At 46.4% G+C, this 20,293-nt stretch overlaps 1 protein-coding gene across 1 annotated transcript in view; it reads left to right on the top strand.

Annotated features, from left to right (window-relative positions):
- The window catches only part of rept (RuvB-like helicase 2 rept), a 29,110-nt gene extending 12,408 nt beyond the window's left edge, over positions 1–16,702 (top strand). The window contains exons 10-11 of the mRNA XM_084600972.1: positions 6,516–6,630; positions 14,528–16,702. Coding sequence (XP_084457098.1) covers positions 6,516–6,630; positions 14,528–14,556 — 144 coding nt within the window. The 3' untranslated portion in view covers positions 14,557–16,702. The remainder of the gene's footprint in view (positions 1–6,515; positions 6,631–14,527) is intronic.
- Positions 16,703–20,293: the final 3,591 nt, after the last annotated feature.

Here is a 20,293-nt window from a genome sequence, read left to right as displayed (position 1 = left end):
TCAATTATTTGCTCGAGCATGCTTTGTTATTCTTTTGGAATGTAATGGGGGGGGGGGGGGGGGGGGGGCAGTGTGGATCAGGCAAGAAACGGAGAATAAGCACCATGTACATGTAAACAATCCTCTGAAATGGTTTGGCAAGCAGACGACGTGGCCGTGCGCAGTGGACACGAGTTATTTATCTGTCAGCAGAGGGCGCTGTGCCACCCAGAAGGGTGCTGGTGCAGTGGGGGGCGCAGTGCCCCTTCGCCAAGGTTGTCTCTGTTATAGCACTGCACATAATTATTTTCCTGCAATTCATCATTTCGTAGACCGAAAAAAATTCCATTTGTGGAAAACGCACGCTGTACAGCATACTCGTCCATTGTTGTGCAGGGCTCGCACTTCTCGAGCCCATCCAGTAGATTAGCATGACATTCTCTCCTGGTGCATTGTTCTCTTGTTTCAGAGTACTAAAGGCCAGAAAGAAATCTGATACGATACATCACTGTCACATTCTTAAAAATCTGCCTGTTAACAATATCCAATGGTCGGAGAGGCTCCCACACTAAACAGAATAGGGTGTGATACCACTAACGTTGACCTTGTACAGTCGAACCCGGATATATCGATTCGAAGGGGATCGTGAAATAGTTCGATATATCGATAAGTCAATATACAGAAATCGGCTTGGGACGGCACTTACGATGCGAAAACACGATACCGTATTTATCGCGTAATCAACTCACTCGCATAATGAACCCACCCTCCACTTTTGCACTCGAGAATTGGGGGGAAAAAAAAAAAAGCGTTAAGGACAGCTCGCTCACATGCAAGCGTTAAGCGATCTCAGCGACAGAGCGAAAAATTTCCAACTTGTTGGAACTGCGCCGTACGAGCCACCGCGGCAGCTCAAAACAAGGTTTCTGTGTCACCGCGGCAGAAATCGCCAGCGTTATCTCTTGCATGTCGCACTCCGTTTCGGTCGTCTCATCCACAGGTCATTTCTTGGCAGCGTACCAAGATGCTGCGCAGCGATAACGTCGCGGCATGTTTATCTTTTGATAGCTCCTGCTGCGGCGGGGAGCGAACTTGGCTGGCAGACTGCCCGTGATGGCTTGATTGCATAAGCCTTTCTCGATTTATCACGCTGCGCTTGGGGCGGGCGTAGTCTACTGCCACAAAATCATTGGAAAGCGTGATAAAGTAGCTGCAAAGGCTGTTTGAAGTGAAAAGTGCTAAAAGCCGGTGTCATGATTGCAGCTGACCGCGTGCTTTCATTGATTCATACATGCAAAAATAAATGACTCCCGCAAAAAAAAAAAAAAAAAGCCACTTCGTGACGCCATATCTTACGCTATGCCGCGCGTACAGCACAACAATAAGAACAAACGACTCACGCAAAAAAAAAAAGGGGAAAAAAAAAGATCTGCCGCTTCGTAACTTCTGCAGGCGCCATAGCCACGTCAGCGCGGTTCGCAACATACGCTGGAGAAAGCGTCCGATGTTCCGTCTGAAAACGGGCTGAACTGGCTTGGCGCATGCGTAGTGCGTGCTACTGCGAACGAAGGCCAGGAAAGAGGAAGGAGAGAGATAGCTTGGCAAAAGAATGGGCACACCCTTACGCTTCGCTCTATTGCGTTTTCCCCCTCTCGTTCCCACCGGTTCTCTCTGGTTCATTCACGCACATGGCTTGCAAATGTCACGTGCTGGCCCGCGGGAAACGATAACCGCAGATGCGCGCGCCTTTGGGGATAGGGCGTGGCGCTGCCCTAGCCGAACTGTCCCCTCTCATTTCTTCCGCGCGTGGCTTGAAAACGTCACGTGGCAAACGGCCGAGGCCAACACTTTCCAGTGCGTGGTGCGGAGTTCAATATATTGAACGACCGGTGAAATTGAGTTCGATATATGACGCGGCTTTCCTATACTTTTACATGTGATTTTCAAGGGGATATTCCGTGAGTTCAATATAACCAAAATTCGATATATCCGGGTTCGACTGTATTGAGATGAGGGTCCTTCCAGGGCAAATCTCGAACTGTCCTGTTTTGCGTATGTGAAAGGGTTGATAATTTTGTGTCACGGTGGCATTTACACACCTGGAGTGAAATAGAATTCTCCTTTTTGTGATGCTAGTGCTGCCATCTACAGACACAAAAACGTCAAACCTAAGTTACCTTAGAGTTGGTGAGCCCTCTTAAGACTTAAATTATAGTTTTGATTTGGGCTAGTTAATTAAGAGTAAATGTACCTGACAAGACACACAAAGTGATTACTGACAACTGAACAGTTAATTCAGTTAATCAAATCTGAGATGCAAGTATGGAGCAGTGGGTAACAGATTCCCCTGTGTTTAGAACTTAAAGAGATACTATCACAATTACTTTACCTGCGAGAACAGAGGACAATTGCACCAACTGTCTCACTCCCGATGTGCTTGTGTAATTGTGCCATGAAGAAAGGGATGAAAGAGGAAGTGAAAGAAAAGAGTAAGAGGTGTGATGTAGGGAACGGATGTGGACTAGTTCCAACCTCTGTTCTTTTTTAATGAGCACCAGCATTGCACAGTCCATTGCTGTTTTACATTTTACTTCCATGAGAACACAGTTGCCATCGCCAGGATTTGATTATATCCTTGTGCTCAGCAGCCACAGCAGTAAGCAGTGTCTCTGTGACCAGAATCCGAGTATAGCACAGTTAAGGGGGCACCCTGGTCTTAAGACAATATTCTTTATTTACTGGTAGATTTTGATGAAAGTTGCACCATTTATGCAGCTTTTTGTGCTGATTTCAAATATGCACATTAATGTTATGTAAGCCATTTAGTTCTGAAGATATTGAGCACTTTATGTTCTTTGTTTGGAGGTGAGCTGTCAGTAAAACTACAGGAGCTATAATAAAAACTGACATATCAAATCAATTTAGACCACACAGAGAATGCAAAAATCAAGATTGAATATCCTAGTTCCATTTTAACCAAAGTTACAGCGTGTCAAAGTTCAGAGACCAAAAAGCCACCTTGACACTCCAGAAAACATGAAATTTTTAAAATCTTTCCACATGAAATACCACAAATTCATTTATATTTTTGCACTGTACATGAGTTTACCTTTCTGGTGCAAAAGGAATTATAGCAATATCATAAGTAGAACCAGAGATATCGCACCTCCAAACAAGTACCGTCCTCAATATTTTGATTTTAAGAAATTGAGGAAAAACGTGCTGATAAATTTTTGAAGCACCAAAGCTAACAGTAATTCATTAAAGTTGTTTCTGACTAGCTCCTGATGCCAATGCATCATTTCCCATCGATATAATTCGCCCTCAAAGAATGAAATTTCCGGCGAACCGAACGCATGGTCCGGAGGCCGCCACCAAGACGAGTGCGTTTGCATCGTAATCTCCGCAAAAGTTGGTGCAAAGTTCTGGCGCGCGATCGCCATTCTCACGTTCATGCAGTAAACGCAGTCGGCCTACAACTAGTGATAAGCGACCGCTACACGTCTTGCACCGCGTAGCATTCAGAAGAAAGTTTATTTCGACAAGATTTGGGATTCCGCGCAATCTTCTTTATGTTCCGCGTGTCGCGGCACGCTGCTTCGCGACTGCCGCTGCGGCTGGTCGTGGCACTGCCTCACAGGGCGATCTATCCCGGCGTTGAAAGCTGCACTTGCTCATCTGCACCCTCATGGTTCCGTACGCGGCAGATCGTGTCGCTCCTCGCTATTGCACTGAGCACGACCGGTTATGCTACGCCGTTATCAGGCCATCGCGGACTCGTCGGCGCTTCGTCATTGATTGAAGATAACCAGATGCGGCGATGCAGCGTCCCCGGCGCGTTTATCTTCTCTCGCTACTTTTTTTTAAGCTAATAACGAAGCGCGAATCTCAATATTGCGCATTTCGCGTTGTGGTTACGATGAGGGAACGGCGCTAGGCCGGCTAGGCCTAAAGGAGAGACATTTTCAAAATGGCGCCGGACCGCGAGCAGTCGACGCCGCCAGCCAACCAAAGCTCGCCTTTTTCTCATGTGTGGTGGGAGTCCAATAGCAGGGCGTGTTTCCCGCAATTTTATTCCTTTGTTTTCCGCTTCGTTGGGCTCACTCATGGTCACCAACCGAGATATAGGAATGGCCTGAATCGCGATCTTTCGAACGACACCAAGATTATGCCCGCGGATCGCGTATTTCTCGAACTGCGGGAGATCGAATTTCGGCGCGATTTGACCTCAGTTTAAAGGCCCATACGCGCAGATTCTCGTCTTTGGAACGCTGTAACACGCAAATTAGGCGATATTTTTCAACGAAACTTCGGAGATAGCTGCGGAAAGATCTCAGAATCGCGAAAACGAGAAGATTGAAAATCCGATTTTCTGACAGATTTTCGGCTGCAAAGACCCGGGTCCCCCTTAATCCTGGTTGTAGCAAATGTCTATGTAACAAGCTGCTCAGTGTTATAAAGTTCCCCAGTTTCCCAACGCTGTTCCCATTGAAATGTGTGCAATTTGGAATTCTAGATGTTGTGGTGGTTGCCCTTGATATAACTGGCCATTCCAACCGTCTAGTACTCACTATTATTAGCTAGTATTAGCATCTAGTATTAGTAAGTGCTGCATTGCTTGAAATTTGGCCGAGCCTTGTGGAAGTTTCGGGGTGGTAAAATGAGCTCACTTGAGAGCAACGATGACAGCAGTCAGTGCAAGCGCTTCTTGGTCTAGTGTCGTGGACACTTTTAATTGGCCAAGGCGGCAGTGTCTGCAGCGCTTGATTTTGTAACATCGAGTCATGTGGCATCGCAGCAGCTTATTCATGCTCAAGAGCATTGGGAGGACACATCGCAAAAAAATGGTGCACGATGAGCTGTGCATGTCCATCACCACCACTTGGCTGCTCGTTATTCTGGCAACAATAGCTGTCATGTTTGGAGATAGTGGAGATGGCTTAGAGGGCCAGTGACACAAGGCTAAAAGCCTGTTTCTTAAGACAGTGCTGTCCAGTCGGAGATTACCGACATGTAAGAGGAGGTAGGTGCCTTCCTGGCTGGTCTTGTGGTGGTTGTGATGGTTGTGATGGTTTATCTTATATGCTCTCCTCTAGTCTGGCTGTGGTAAATAAAGTTCAGCAAGGGTGTTTCTTGGGCTAGTTGGCAGAGTTTGCTCATTTTGGCGAAGCCTGAAGTGCAGGAACGACGGGGATGTGAAAGTGCTGTGTGTCTTGTGTCTCTCTCATGTTCCTGTCTTTGCGCTTCAGGCTTTGTCAAAATGAGCCAGCTCCATCAACTGGTCCAAGAAACAGCCTTGGTATCTGTAGGGCAATGAGTATGTGTGTAAGAGATGACCACTTGCAACTATTGCAACATACTCTTAAAGGTGGGGCTCAAGTGTCTTTCTAATTTTAGTAAACATTTTCAAGGTGATCTCGATACATAATTTATTATTTTAACCCTTTGAGGGTCGAATTTTTTTGAAAAAATCTTTCCCAGGGTGTCAAATTAGTTTATTGCAGATTGTGAAAGTTTAATATGGGTAAAGTCAAGGAAAAGTTGTAGAAAAATACTAGGAACTGTATTTTAGAGTCAGCGTTGCTTGACACTGCAAACTCAGGAACCTGAGGAAACTTAGTAAATAAGGAGAGCAGAAATACCTTGTGAGCATCAATGATAAACAAGCTAGCAGCCCAAATAAAGATGGAAATCGGCTTCTGTGGCCCCTGCAGGGGAGTGGTCATAAAGATAAAAGTCTAGTTTCACAAAGGGGGGCTGAGCTGAAACCATGCAGCAGCTAGGAATCAGTTCTGTTTATCCCCTGCACAGATGTATCCATAAAGATAGAAATCAAGTTTTGTGCCTCCGTTGGGATCATCACCTGGCGGCGAAACCGAAACTGCGAAAGGGCAGCGTTGCCGCAGACTGGGCGGCACGCTGCAGCTAGGGATCATTTCTGTTTATCTTCACAAGAAGGCAGCGCGATAAATTTTGAACACTTCTTGTAAGTCTTAGGAGGTGGCAACACCTCCCAGTGAGCATGTATCGTCATTAGGGCGCGAAATTTCAAACGGAGGATTGAAACCGTACAGGTACGGCAAATACCTTGCGAGACGAAAACCCGCCACTGTACATTTATGGCAAAAACCCTCAAAGGGTTAATGCAGTAGCGTCAGAAGCCCTATTCTACAAAAAATCTCGCGTTGTCGGCATTGTGAGCCTACGGCATGTGGAACTTGGCAGGTACCGTGGTCCAGCACCGATTTATGGATGTGTTGTGCGACATAAAATGACCGCATGGTATCAAAAAGTTGGAAGGATCTGCCAACTCTTGTTGCTCACTTCGGGAGGGAAGGTGGGATAGGAATCAGCCTTCCAGTGCTGTTGGATGCTTGTTTTTGTTTCGCATTGTTGCTTTGAGCCTTCACTTCAAGATTGTAACAAAAAAATACTTCTTAATTTTGTTGTGCCCAGGTTTAACTGTATGCCAATATCAAAGGGCGAGTGCCTGTAAATTTGCCTAGCGTTTGCATTTGTTATTCTTGTTTCTGCAGGGCACAGAGGTCACTGTACAAGACGTAAAGCGTGTCTACTCGCTCTTTTGGGATGAGGCAAGGTCTTCCCAATTCCTCAAGGAGTACCAACAGGAGTTCATGTTCAATGAGATGGGTAAGCCTTTCCTTCATGTGCGCCTTCTAAGACTTTCAGGTGATGATGTACTATCGACAGCTAGAGTTTACAGGGTGTGAGTGTGTGGAAAAGAAACTATTGCAGCACAGTTGCACGATCCCTTCGTCTAAAATATGTCAAGGTAGGACGGGGCGTGCATGCTCGACCTGTTTGTAATAACACCACATGACCAGGTCATGGAGCAGACTACAGTGAATGTTTTTCAGAGAACCCTCGTTGTGTAAAATTTTGCTGCTGATAGTACATTTCTCAGTCTATTGGATATATTGAGGATGATTTTGAGCTTGTGTAGCGTTAGCCACAAAAAGGAAAGGCTCTGGTATTGTTTGCTATTTCACTGTAGGCATTTGTATGCTCACACAGGGGGGCATATGTAGCTGAATACAGCCGCCGACCTATTATTCGAACCTCACAGGGACCGCTGAAAAATTCGAATAAACAAGAGTTGAAAAAAACAGAATTAGAAAAAAAAAACTATTTCTACGCACTTATTCAGGCCCCGCAATTGGCTGGAAGCAATCATGAATACACTACTGGACGCTCCTCCGTTTGTGCGCAATCAGGTCTGCTTGAATCTCGGAAAAGGTCGTGCTGTCACTGTAGGCAGCTGAAAGCATCATCACCGCTTTCACAAGGTCCGCGTGCGACGGCAGCGGAACAGGTGGTGCGTCGTCCTCTGACTCAGATTCGTCGTCAGGTGGGACAGCAGATGCCCAACGAATTATCTCGTCATAGTCCATCTCCGCGCATGTGAGTGCTGCACTGTCGGCATTTGAAAAGTTCTCAAAGGTGACTACGTCCGGGATCTCCCTGCCACTACTGCGCAAGTCTTGCAGCACATGTTCGCCATCTGTGGGAAGCACTTCAGACGGGAGATCCTGGGCCACGGCATCCACTTCACCAACTCCAACAAATCCAGCATGCTGAAAGCAGTTTCAGAGTGTGGCTGGCATCACTGCCTTCCGGGCGTCAGCAAGCATGCTGATCGCCGACAGCAGAGTTACAGCACACTGCTTGCCAGCGTCAATGCACAGAACCATGTGGCTCAGCAAGCGTGCTCTGTATAGCACCTTCAAATTTTTGATCACACCCTGGTCTATGGGTTGAAGCATGCTCGTTGTGTTAGGTGGCAGGAATTCCAACTGAATGGATTCCAGGTCATCAATGTGGCCATGTGCACCACAATTGTTCACAAAGAGTAACACCTTGCGATTTTGGGCCTTCAATTTCCCGTCCAGCTTGCGTACATAGGCAGCGAAAAGATGCTGCGTAATCCAAGCCTTCGAGTTGGCTTCATACCACACAGGCAATGTTTTGACCCCCTTGGAGCATCTCGGGCTCTGATTTCCCGATCACAAGAATCGGGAGCTTTTCATTTCCCGACATATTGCTGCCGAACATCACTGTGACCCGGTCTTTGCTATGCCTTCCGCCGTGGTAGGGGTCGCTAGTCATGGACAGGGTCCTCTCGGGTAACATCTTGTAAAAAAGGACTTTTTCGTCACAGTTGAAGACATCAGGCGAAAATTAGTCCAGCAGCATCTTCAGTCTGTCGGAGCGGTAATTGACTGCAAGAGTCTGGTCCACGGCACCACTCTCGCCGCACATCTTAAAAGTGAGGTCGTAGCTCTTCTTAAAATTACGGAGCCAGCCATCTCTGAACTTAAAGCCTTGGATGTTCATTCGCAGTGTGAGGGCCTCCGCCTTTTTTTTTTTTTTCAGAAGATCGCCCGACACTGGGACCCGCTTTGCAACTGTCGCACACAGCCACATGTGGAGTGCTTCTTCGAGCTTCAGATGGCTGCCCTCTGAAATCTAGCACTGAAGAAGACTTCGATGATTCATTCAAAATCTTCATTTTGTTCTTCATATAGTCCAAAACAGTCTGCTTCGAGATGACGAGCTCTCGGACAACTTTGCTCTGCAGGCGGCTGTTCTGCACTTGATGGATCACGGTGATCTTCGCCATTGTCACCGTTGCGAATTTGTCGCACTTCTTAGCTAAATTCCCCGGCGCTGACTGCCCCAATGTTGGCGCCATTCCGTATGCTTCACTGGTCTCACTGCTAGGCGTACACAACACACAAGCTACACAAGTAGAATGAACACTGCACCGCACGCCGTCACGAAGAACAAAGGAAGAAGAGACGACCAGGCCAGCGGCTACTGGATTTGACCTAGATTTGAATAGGCGAGACCGAAACTAGCCATTGTGCCGGAACACACAAAAACAACGATGTGCGGACTCCGCCACTACCACCACCTCGTAGGGCGGTAAGGAAGCTCATTCCAAAACGGAAATGGTGCTTCATGCTTCATTCAGTGTCGGTGTAGGCAGCTGCTGTCGATCGAGTTGGCTCAAGGAGGGTCCGAAAAATCAAAGGAGAGATTGCGAAGTGTCCGAAATTTAGGTATTTGTTATGCATTACGGCCTATGGGAAGAATGATGGTGCCGCGAAGCAGTCCGAATAATCGAGCATGTCCGAAAAATCAGTCGGTGATTGTACACTCGAACCTTGCATAATGAACACGGATATAGTGAAATATCAGATAAAACGAAACTAAAATTAAAGTTTGGTTAATGTATGGTTTATTTCTGTGGGAGTTCTTTTATAACTAAAAAAAATTTCAAAATTTGACATAGATCGGTTGTAACAAAGCAGTTTTTTGTATTAAAACTTTGAAAATTGCGTAAAGGAGCCGGAAAAAAATATATCAAGAAACGAAATCAAGAAAAAAAGAAACGATCACTCGAACTGCCCGCTGCAGAAGGGTTTTAAATTGCCCGCCCGTTCACGTGCCGCGTCATTTAGTAGCGGCAACAAAAACTATCGGCAACGGCTTGTAGCCTCCGAGATCACACCCTCGCGCGCGGGGATCTCGGAGGTCATGAACGGCCATGGCCAAACTCGAGCGGCGGCGCCGAAATGTGTTTAAATCGGCTACATGTTCGCGTGCCGTATCATCTAGCGGTGACGACAAAAACTAGCACCGACGGCCCATGGCCTCCAAGATCATGAATGGCCATCTAGAGGGTCGCCACCGTCGCCGCCAATGCTCGAGTCCAGCCATGCGGCGGCTGACAGACATGTGGCTGGCATGCCATCACCATTGCCTCGTCATGGCGGGAGCCCCTGCCGTGCCTCTGCCACTGCGACCGACCGGTACGCGTGCACTACACTCCCAGAGTCCGTTGGCTCTGTTGCGCAAATTGTGTGCGGAGTTAACATCTCTTCTTAGTATTCATTTTTGCTCTCCAACGCAGAAGGAAAAGCGAGGTTTCATGCTTCAGTTCAGTTCAGGCATTCAGTCGTGTCCGACTCTTCGTGACCCTATGGACCATGTCACGCCACGCTTTCCGGTCTCTCACTATCTTCTTAACATCACATAGCTTCATCTGCAATGCCTCGAGAATGCCATCTAACCATCGCGTTCGCTGCCTACCCCTTCTCCGGCGACCCTCAACCTTTCCCAACATCAAATCTTTCTCCAGCGACTCCTCTCTTCTCATCAGATGACCAAAGTAGCTGAGCTTTAACTTTAAAATTTGACCCTCCAATGAGCAGTCAGGGTTTATGGTCGACAATATCAACTGATTTGATTTTCTGGCAGTCCAAGGAACTCTTAAGAGTCTTCGCCAGCACCACAATTCAAACGCGTCAATTCTTCGGCGGTCAGCCTTTTTCACAGTCAAACTCTCGCATCCATACATCACAACTGGAAAGACCATAGCACGAGTTATACGGATCTTGGTTGGCAGACTAATGTCTCTGCTCTTTACTAGGCGGTCAAGGCTAACCATTGCTCTCTTTCCCAGAAGCAGGCGTCTCCTAATTTCATGGCTGCAGTCTCCTTCCGAGGTAATCTTGGCGCCCAAGAACAGAAAATCTGTCACAGCTTCCACTTCTTGTCCATTGATGCTCCAGGACTTGATAGGGCAAGACGCCATGATCTTCGTCTTTTTAATGTTCAGTTTAAGCCCAAACTTCTCACTCTCTTCTTGTACGCGCATCAGAAGTCTCTTGAGTTCCACTTCACTTTCTGCCATTAAAGTGGTATCATCCGCATATCTAAGGTTGTTGATACGTTTTCCAGCAATCTTCACTCCAGCTGAAGACTTGTCCAGACCGGCCTTCCTCATGATGCACTCTGCATATAGGTTAAATAGGCAGGGCGACAGTATGCAGCCTTGCCTCACCCCTTTCTCAATCGGAAACCAATCAGTAAGACCATGCCCAGTTCTGACTGTGGCCTCTTGCCCTTCATAAAGGTTCCTGAGGAGACAGGTGAGGTGAATTGGAACTCCCATCTCATGCTTACACCAAGCTTTTAATGAACAAAAATTGTGTTGTCCAGATTAGTGCTCCTTTTGTTTCGTTTTATGAGAAAACTTATTTACAGGACTTTTGGGCGCTCACTTTTATAACGAATATCGGATGTATTGAACAAATTTTCGTGCCCCGTACTACTTCGTTATAACGAGGTTCGACTGCACATGCAGCATACAGTAGAACCTCACTGTTACATTCCTCACTGCTGCGTTTTCCCGGCTGTTACGTCGTTTTCATTTGGTCCCAGCATAGCTTCCATAGGATGCAATGAACTGTGAACCCTGCTGTTAGCTTGTAGCAGTGAAAACATTCCAGCATGATATGTTGCAACCTGGCTCCCCGAATCTGCTCGAGCAACGTGCACCAAGCCGCGATTTTGGCTTTTGATGAGTCTTGGCCAGGCTTGCCTATGGAACTGACGGCAAGAAGCCGCATGTGATTTGGAGAGGCCGGCACTAGATAGCCATACCATCAACTCGTTATGCCACCATAGCCTCGAACTCACTTTTTTTCCCACCGTTGAACCAGTCGAACTGTCAAAAGAACGCCTTTGTTGTGTTTTGCTGGCGTCAGTGGTGTCGTACAAGCAAAAGGCACTTCCCTTTGAGGAAAAGCTAGCCATACTGAATGCAGTTGACAAGCAGCCAGCGCGGAAGAGAGCGGATATTGCAAAAGACCTTGGTCTGCCACCCTCTACGCTTAACAGCGTCATCTTGAAGCGTGCCGAAATAGAAGGGAATGCCATGCTTTTCGGCCCGAAGGCTGAGCAGGCTCGTAGTGCCAAGTATGAAAACCTCGATGAGGTTCGTCTCACCTGGCTTAACCAAGATTGCGCTGCTGGTGTCAACTTCGACGGGAGCATTCTGCATGAGAAGGCGACGGACATGGTCGACAGATTGGGCATCACAGACTTCGTGGCGTTGAACAGCTGGATCGACTGTTTTCGAGAGAGGAACGGCATCACTTATAAGATATTAAGTGCAGAAGCAGCAAGTGTCAACTTAGAAACAGTCGACGATTCGAAGGCCACGCTATCAGCTACAATTGAGGGGCATGAGCCTCGTGACTATTATAACGGGCCTTTTCTTCTAGGTGCAGCCATCAAAGTCATCAAGCCTAAAAGGCGAAGCATGCCATGGAGGCAAATGCAGCAAAGACCGATTGACTGTGCTCCTTTGTGGTAGCATGGATGGCTTGTAATGGGTAATTGGAAAATATCAGAACCCACAGTACTTAAAGCACGCTCGCTTGTTGCCATGTCACTACAAAAGCAACAGTCGTACATGGATAACGTGTTCTTTGTTCGAAGAATTTATTCGGTAAATTGACAACAAGATGGATTCCCAGTGCAGAAATGTTCTTTTTCTGAACAACTGTGCTGCCCACCTGAGAGATCTGCCATTTCTTCGGAATGTGAAGCTTGTGTGTTTCCCACCTAACACTATAAGCCATTTGCAGCTGTTGGATAAAGCATGCCTGCAGGAAATGCATTTTGAAGTGCTGTCTTGCGTGTATTGATCGCAGACAGCAACCTATGGCTATTTCAGTACTTGATGCTATGCACTACATCACTTCAGCATGGACTGCAGTGAGCACATCAACTGCACAGCACTGCTTCGCTGTGGGTCTTTCGCATAGACGGGGAAATGAAAACTGCGACAGAAGCTGAAGAGTCAGAAGTATATTGTGATCAAGAGCTAGCTGAGGCTATGAATGAGCTGGGTGCCACAGTAGTCGCATATGACGACTACGTCACCGTGGATGCTGCCGTTGTGATGTCACAGTGCCAGAGCATTGCCGAGATCATTGCGAATTAGGTAACGAGTGAAGGCACTGACTGCGATGGCGAGGAGCACGAGCTGCACGATTTCGAGGAGTTGACAGAATCGAGCTTCGGAGAAGCCGTCGCAGCTCTGAGCCTCCTCCGCAGGTACGTCGCAGCTCAAAGCGACACCGGCACCAATGCAGCCTTCCATGCTATTGAGAAACACGTGGTGCTTTCCAGCGAGTGAAAGAAATGGCAGTCCACTATTCGATTTTTTTTCATTGTTAAGCTCAGTAAATAGTTTCAAGTCAAAGCTGCACTGTTTTCATTCATTTTCGGAACTTTCCTCACTGTTGCGTTTTCCCGGCTGTTACGTTTTCTTTTTTTCCCGTCTCATGAGAAACATATGAACGGGGTTCCACTTTAGTAAGAAACAGTGAAATCTGTCTGATACGATTCCATTAATTGCTTTTTGGCATAATATGTATTTTTTCTTTCCTGACCTATGTCCTATACTGGACTTAATTTTTCCACAGCTCATGGCTGATGTTTCAGTATTACTTGCGTAATGAAACATCCCCCAACCTTTGTCCTTGAGAACTAGCTTTTTTTTTTTTTCTTTTCTTTTTTGAAGCAGGTAGCTAGTTTCATGCTGTCATCGTCGCTGATCTTGGCAGTGTGCAAGATTCTGCAAGCTGTTAACATCTACATGTGCTTATCTTTTGGCGAGATCTCCTGCAGGAGTAATGGGTAGTTTCAATTAGTCAAACCCACTTATAACAATACTGGTTTTAACAATATATCGGATATAACAAAGGGCAGCCGCTGTACCGTCGGGTTTGACATGGAGGATTGTCTGAGAACGCCGACTGGCACCAGACTTGAAGATCTCTCCTGATGGCAGGGTAGTTCATTTTTGGAGTACAGGCAGAAGTAAGCTCCTCCACCATCATGAACTGCTTCAGAAAGGTGGGCTTCGGTGGGGATGCTGACGACGCGGAATGTCGCTAAGCTTCTGCCGACACGGCAATGACCGAACTTTGGTCCACAGTGAGCGGTAGTGACAGTGACACGTCGTGACTCAGGGAATTTTTACATGCCGATACTGTCACGATAAATGTAGAGCTGACAGACGAGGCTATCATCGCAGCAGTCACTGGCACGGGGGACGGCGACAGTTCGACAACGACGATGAAACAGAACCTGTGCAGGTTGCATCTCACCGGGAGGCTTTGAGAATGATAGACTCCCTGCGGGACTTTGTTTTTGCTAAGAACCTTCCACTGCACTATGTTCAGCAGTTGGATGTCCTGCAGAAGAGTGTCGGCTTGATTGCCGTGAAACAGACAACGCTTATGGAGTACGGGTTTCTTCCTGCTACGAAATAAAAAGTGTAAGCTACCTTGTCCACATTAAATCTGTAGTTTATAATGTTTTCTTCAGCCTAACCTGGTCGAAACAATTATCGGTTATATCAGTGATGTTTCCATGGCACGTTAGTGCTGTTATAAGGGGGTTTGACTATCTGTGACTGAACTGATTCCATTCAAATTAAGGGAGTTTTATACATATTTTTTTTTGTACATATTGGCTACACCAAGCTGCACAGTTCGAAGTATCTAAGCATTCAACTTATTGAAATTAGAATTGGCGAGCTTTCACTGTATGTCATGGGAACAGTGAACTGGTAGCAGAAATCAGAAAGAAGTTTATGCATTTGCAGCACGTAAGTAGCCTTAAGTGCCTTCTGTAAATTTGTTTTGCGCATTTTTTTTTTCAGCTGCTGACATAGAAATGGAAGCTGCATAAGGAACTTTCTGAAGTTCAAGTCACGTCATTCCTCCTGCCATCATTGAGCTTTTCCTCATTTGTGTTTCTTCAGCATTTGTTAACTTCGACTGATTAAAAAAGCCGAAGTATACAGCGTCATTATTCCTGATTGATATTGTGCTCGATGCGAGAGCTATATGTGTCTACCTTGCCGAAGCTGTGATTTGTCTATAAACTTATTTTCTGGATCCATTTGCTAGTTTGGAGTTAGCGTATTAGGTCAGCAGTTTGTGTCGCCAGCATTTTGAGTCACTACTTTTATAGAAATCCCAGTAATGTTGTATTCAGTTTGAAATCTGTCTTTCCAAAAATGTAGTCATTTTTATAAAGGCCACTTTTGTTGCTGTCAACATTGTGTATGGTGTCAACAATTGCTAACGTTGCTGAACGGTGGTCCACAGTGCAGATTTAGATTCGTCCATATTGTGGGCACTCATTTAGTGATTAAATGTTTAGTTTATTTGTTGAGGCTGCATTATTTAGGTCATTTTAGTATAAAATTTCAGTGCCTCTCCCGTAGTGTGCCTGCAGAAGTAGACTTTGTTCCATGTTCCAGCATCGCCATGCTGTTGCTTGTACAAAGATGTGGTTTGGTCTGCCGTTGCTCTTTTCTTTTTTTTCCTTTTGTTCGTCTACTTTCATTGAGCTCTCGCAAGGAAGCTATATAAAGAACCAAAACGCCTTTCTGCTGTGTAAATCTGAATGCTGACTGTTTGGTGCCCCGACCATTTGTAGACGCAATGGCACACTCATCTAACCTGAACACAAAGTGGCCTGTTGTAGTTTCAAGGCAACATGACACCACGTGCATTGTTTCGCTATCCATATGGAGATGCAACGAACATAGGTCAGAGTTTGGCTGCACACATACATGTTGGCCATTTAGGGCAATGGATGGGAAATGCGGTACATGAACCATCAAAGCATTCTATGCGAATAGTCTTGCTGCTTTCTTATGCACACAATTTCTAAAATTATTGTGCGAAAACTAAACACATTGGCCGAGAAGAGACAGTGTTGGCTGGTTCGCTGTAGGAGGTGTCCTCGCAACCATTAAGGTACTAACGTTTTGTCCAGTTATGTGGTCCATTCCCAGCAGATATGGAGCTTGTAAAATGACACTCATCATTATGTTCTATTTACACTTCAAAGAGCAAACAAATGGTTCTCCTGTGCCACTGTAATATAGCACTTGCACTACTAAACGTTTCAACATTTATTTTTATTGTATCCTTAATTGGATTCATCGCTGTAAAATGCTGACTACTGGTGCAAAGTATTCATGTCATAGGAGTTGTACTTCATATATTTAAAACTGAACAGCCTTTCTCATTAGTAGTGGGGAACAATGAAGGCTTCAGAGGCTACAGGTGGCAAAACAGGTGGTGCTGATGTGATACCAGCCTAATTTGGCACTTTCATTTGCTTCTTGAAATCAGCTTTTTATTTGAGGGCATATTTTTGGTGAGTAAACAGTGCAAACAGACAAAGATGAGGTAAAAGGAGTGGTGTTTGCTTTACTGTGAGCTGCTATAGTAGGATACAACTAAACAGCAGCTGCTATGGGTCATGGTATTTCGCGGGTATATTGCTCTATTGATTAGTGAATGAGATCAGATTTTGAAATTTGGCCATGCCGCACAAGCTAAAGGCATTTGAAATTTTTGGGCCTATAATTTGGTCTGATGCTTATTTCTTTATTTACATAATGAGAAAAGTTTTAACAGTGGCTACATTTCATCACCGAGGCATTGTGTGTGGCAGTTCCTGCAGGCTTCAGTTGTATCTGACTATGACATCCATTCCTGAGCATCTATTTTAATGCATGTGGCATACAAAGTCTAGTACCAAGGGTCATTTCCACCACCATAAAGTATATTCTCAGATTCTGTTTTGCGTCTAATTTTATCATGGAGTGGACATACACTCCATACCTATTTCACAGTTTGTGAACCTGTTGGTGACTTTTCGAGAACGTGTTTCATTTTGGATTGTTTGGCTGCTTCACTTTTTCATTTGTGGTTCGTTAACACTGTAGCATTGCATACCACAATGAGCTACATGGGTTTTCCAACATGACCGAATAAAGTTGATGCCTTTCACATTCTGCCACTTCCACTTGTAACGATGGGGTGCTTATTGTGTATGTTAAGGCAGAATAGCACGTGTTGGGGTAGTGAAAAGTCATTTATATGCTTCTCTGGTGCCACTAGATGTACCTAAGTCGTGTATTTTCGAGTGTTTGGTATTGAAGTTTTGGTGGATGTTTTATTTCCGTTTATGTAGTTTTTATTTTTAAAGGTGTTTTTTGGCCAGTTGCGTGGTGTGTAAAATGCGGCGATTATCGGTGAAAAAAATTTCTCAGCACACACAAGCTTGTAGAAGCAAAAAGGCACAAATTTTATTGACCTTGGAGCAAACGCTATTTACAGTTGATTGTAATAAATGCAAGCATACTTAGGCTGCCATCTGACACGCCAGCATGCTTCTTTGCGTTGACAGCACGCAATCGTGATAATGCTTGCTCAAATTAGTGCCTGACTCAGGACAACCTAAAATGTCCAAATATGCTTGGGCTAGTGCTGGCCAGTCGCTTGCAGTTGCGAAAGCACGGAGAATCAACAACAGTACTTGAGTGTACTAGTAACTATGGAACTCTGAGTCGACCTCCTTCATTCTGCACTCGTCCTTCACTAGGACGAGTGGTGGACGAGTCTGTAGATTTGTTCATAATGACTTCTCTCCTAGCAGGTCTCCTACTAATACATCCACGAAGAATGTGGCATTATTATCTGTAAATGAATTCTTTTGGTTGGAAAACAAGCCTCGTGAAGAAGCTGATTTACAGATTTATGCAAATGGTCCATTGCTATGTACAGCTACGGAGACGTTAGTGGGTGAATTTGGCGGTCGACATGGCGAGCTTCGAGCTTATTATATACTATGTGGTGCGATTGCCTTGTTTTAAGCTGCAACACAACCTCGCCACGGAAACGTAGTAGTAAAAATGTTCGACTGCGGCACCCAAGGATGCGGGATTGAATCCCAGCTGAGGTGGCTGCTTTTCGATGGAGGCAAGAAGCAGGTTGCTTGTGGACTGCGTGATATCAGTGCACATTAAAACCTCAGCTGGTCAAAATTTCCGGAGCCCTCCACTACGGCATCTGTCATGCATGACTCGAGTTGCTTTGGGACGTTAAACCGGACAAACCAAACTTTGGACTCTTTTCTTTTTTAAAAAGTGCCTGCTGGCCCATTTCTGTGTTCTAAAGGGAAGGGAATTGGAATCTTTTCGAGAATGGTACCTAGGCTAGCATGAACATACCGAAAACCGGCATTTTTCAGTTTTAACTGGTTCCGTGCACGAAAACTAGGGTGGCTCATGTGGTGCAATTTGTCAAACATGGTGCGACGGAAAGCCAAAGGTACGTAGGGGCGCAGAACACCAGTCGATATCTAACACATAATCAACGTGGAGGAAAACGGCAGCGGACATTCAGCGAAGGACAGGAACATGGACGAGGAACGAAGGCAATGCCGCTCTGGGTCGCGCTGTGCGGCTGCTAACTCCTCCATGTCGACTGGTGAGTCGGACGTCATGGCACCGACACGGGAAAGTGCATCAGCAGCACATTTTCTGGTCCGTGGACGTGGCGGAGATCCACTGTAAATTTACAGTGACGACGTGAAAGTCACTATGGTGCATCACCTGGCCTATACACAAGGACAGTTGGCAGATCTCACGTTCAATGTAGGTGCTGTGATTCCGTTGGAAAGCAAACGTCAAGGGCTTATGGTCTGTGACGACGTGAAAGTCCCGACCCTCCAGGAAGTGGCGGAAATGCTTGATGGCAGGGTACACCGCCAAGAGTTCTAGACAAAAAGTGCTGTATTTAGTCTCTGGTTCACTTTTGTGAGAAAACGCCGAGAGGCTGCCAGCTAGAGACGTGTTGCTCAAGCACTGCGCCGACTGCAATGCTAGATGCACCAAGACGGAGGGGAGCGTCAGGAACGGGATGTATTAGCAAAGTGGCATCTGCAAGTGCCTTCACAGCAGTGAATGCAGCTGCAGTGTCGTCAGTCCACTCAAGTGGCGGAGCTGAATCTTTTTTGGTAGACAAAAGGTCGGTGAGAGGCTTCAGGGAATTGGCACACTTGGGGAGAAAGAGATTATGAAAGTTCAGAAAGCCCAAGATGTGGGGGTGAAAACTCTTGAACGGCTTTTACTTTGATGTCGAGAGGCCGGATACCTTGAGGAGTGACAAGATGTCCTAGAAACTCAATCGTAGCGACGCTGAAAAGGCGCTTGTCTGTCCGGATTGATAACGAGGCCGTATTCATTAAGGCGTTGGAAAAGAGCGCGCAGGTGAGCTGCGTGCTCATCCTCGTTGGAGCTTGCGACGAGATCATCGATGTAGGCGAAAACGACTTCGAGGCCTCGCGTGACCTCGTTTATAGTTCGCTGAAAAGTCTGTGCAGCGTTGCGCAATCCAAAAGGCATCCTCACATACTCAGAGGCCGGATGGTGTGGTATGGCCGTCTTCGGAATAGCGGGCTCCGAGGGGATTTGATGGTGGTGGTGGTAGCAACATTTACTGCCATTATTACAGAGGGTGGGGGCGTTGCCCCCTACATGGCATTTGAGAGCCCCCTTCATGTACGGAGGGCCCTCTTACAAAACAAAAGAAAGCCCTTGGAGGGCTATCCGAGCGAAAGCACATGTAATATCTTGCGCTGGTCCTTGTAGGAGGTACTGGTGATTCTCCCAGTAATCTAGGGCCACCTCTGGTGAAGGAGGATGAGGGAATGAAGGGCAGGTGAGTATATGTGTAGAAAGCCGCCAGGTTTGCCACAGAGGTTGAAGGAAGAAGAAAACTGGCCAGGAAAGCGGGCGTGGAGAAGGATGGGGTATGGGGCTGTGCGCGTTTTTAGCTTGCGCCAATGGGCAGCTTGTGTTATTGTAAGATTCGGGGCAGGGGGTGCGTAAGTCATCCTATTTTCGCGGTGGTAGGTAAGGATGTCACGAAAGGACAGCAGGCACTCCCCGGCATCTGAGGAAGACTGTTCCTCCCCAGCCTGGAAAGTGAGACCTCGGGCCAGGGAGTAAGCCTCCTCATTACCGGGAAAGCCCGCATGCGCGGGTGTCCAAATAAAGGTGACAGATTGTCGGGGCTGCCAAAAAAGCAAAAGGCGGTGGGTGTTAAATGACACTAAACCATTGGCAAAGTTTAGGATAGCTGTTTTGGAATCCGAAATTATCTTCGCAGCGGGTGTGGATGTCATGGCTAGCACAATGGCTGCCTCCTCAGCCTCTGTTGTAGAATCGGTGAGAATTGAGCAAGCAGAGAGAAGTTTTGCATGATTGTTAGTAACTGCTAGTACTTTACGATGGGTGTTTGCATAGGTGGCTGCATCTACATATGCTACACTGGGGTCTTCTCCATATTGTGTGTAAGGCGTGCGCCCTGGCTGTTCTACGTTTCCCATCCCGTTCTGGGTTCATGTTTTTGGTGGTACGCCTTCGCTATGTCAATCTTAGAGAAGATCGTGCAACCAGCCAAATTTGATGAGAAGTCCTGTGTGAGGAAGGGGATAGCGGTCTGGTAAGATGTGAGCATTGAGGTCGCGGAAATCTCCACATGGCCTCCAGTCGCCTGGATCTTTATTTGGCACCATGTGGAGCGGCGATGCCCAGTTGCTGGGGGAAGGGCGCATA

The sequence above is a fragment of the Amblyomma maculatum genome, chromosome 4, assembly GCF_055883805.1.
Source record: "Amblyomma maculatum isolate TAMU_Amacu chromosome 4, ASM5588380v1, whole genome shotgun sequence".
Lineage (NCBI taxonomy): Eukaryota > Metazoa > Arthropoda > Arachnida > Ixodida > Ixodidae > Amblyomma > Amblyomma maculatum.
This window is presented reverse-complemented; position numbering and strand designations above follow the sequence as displayed.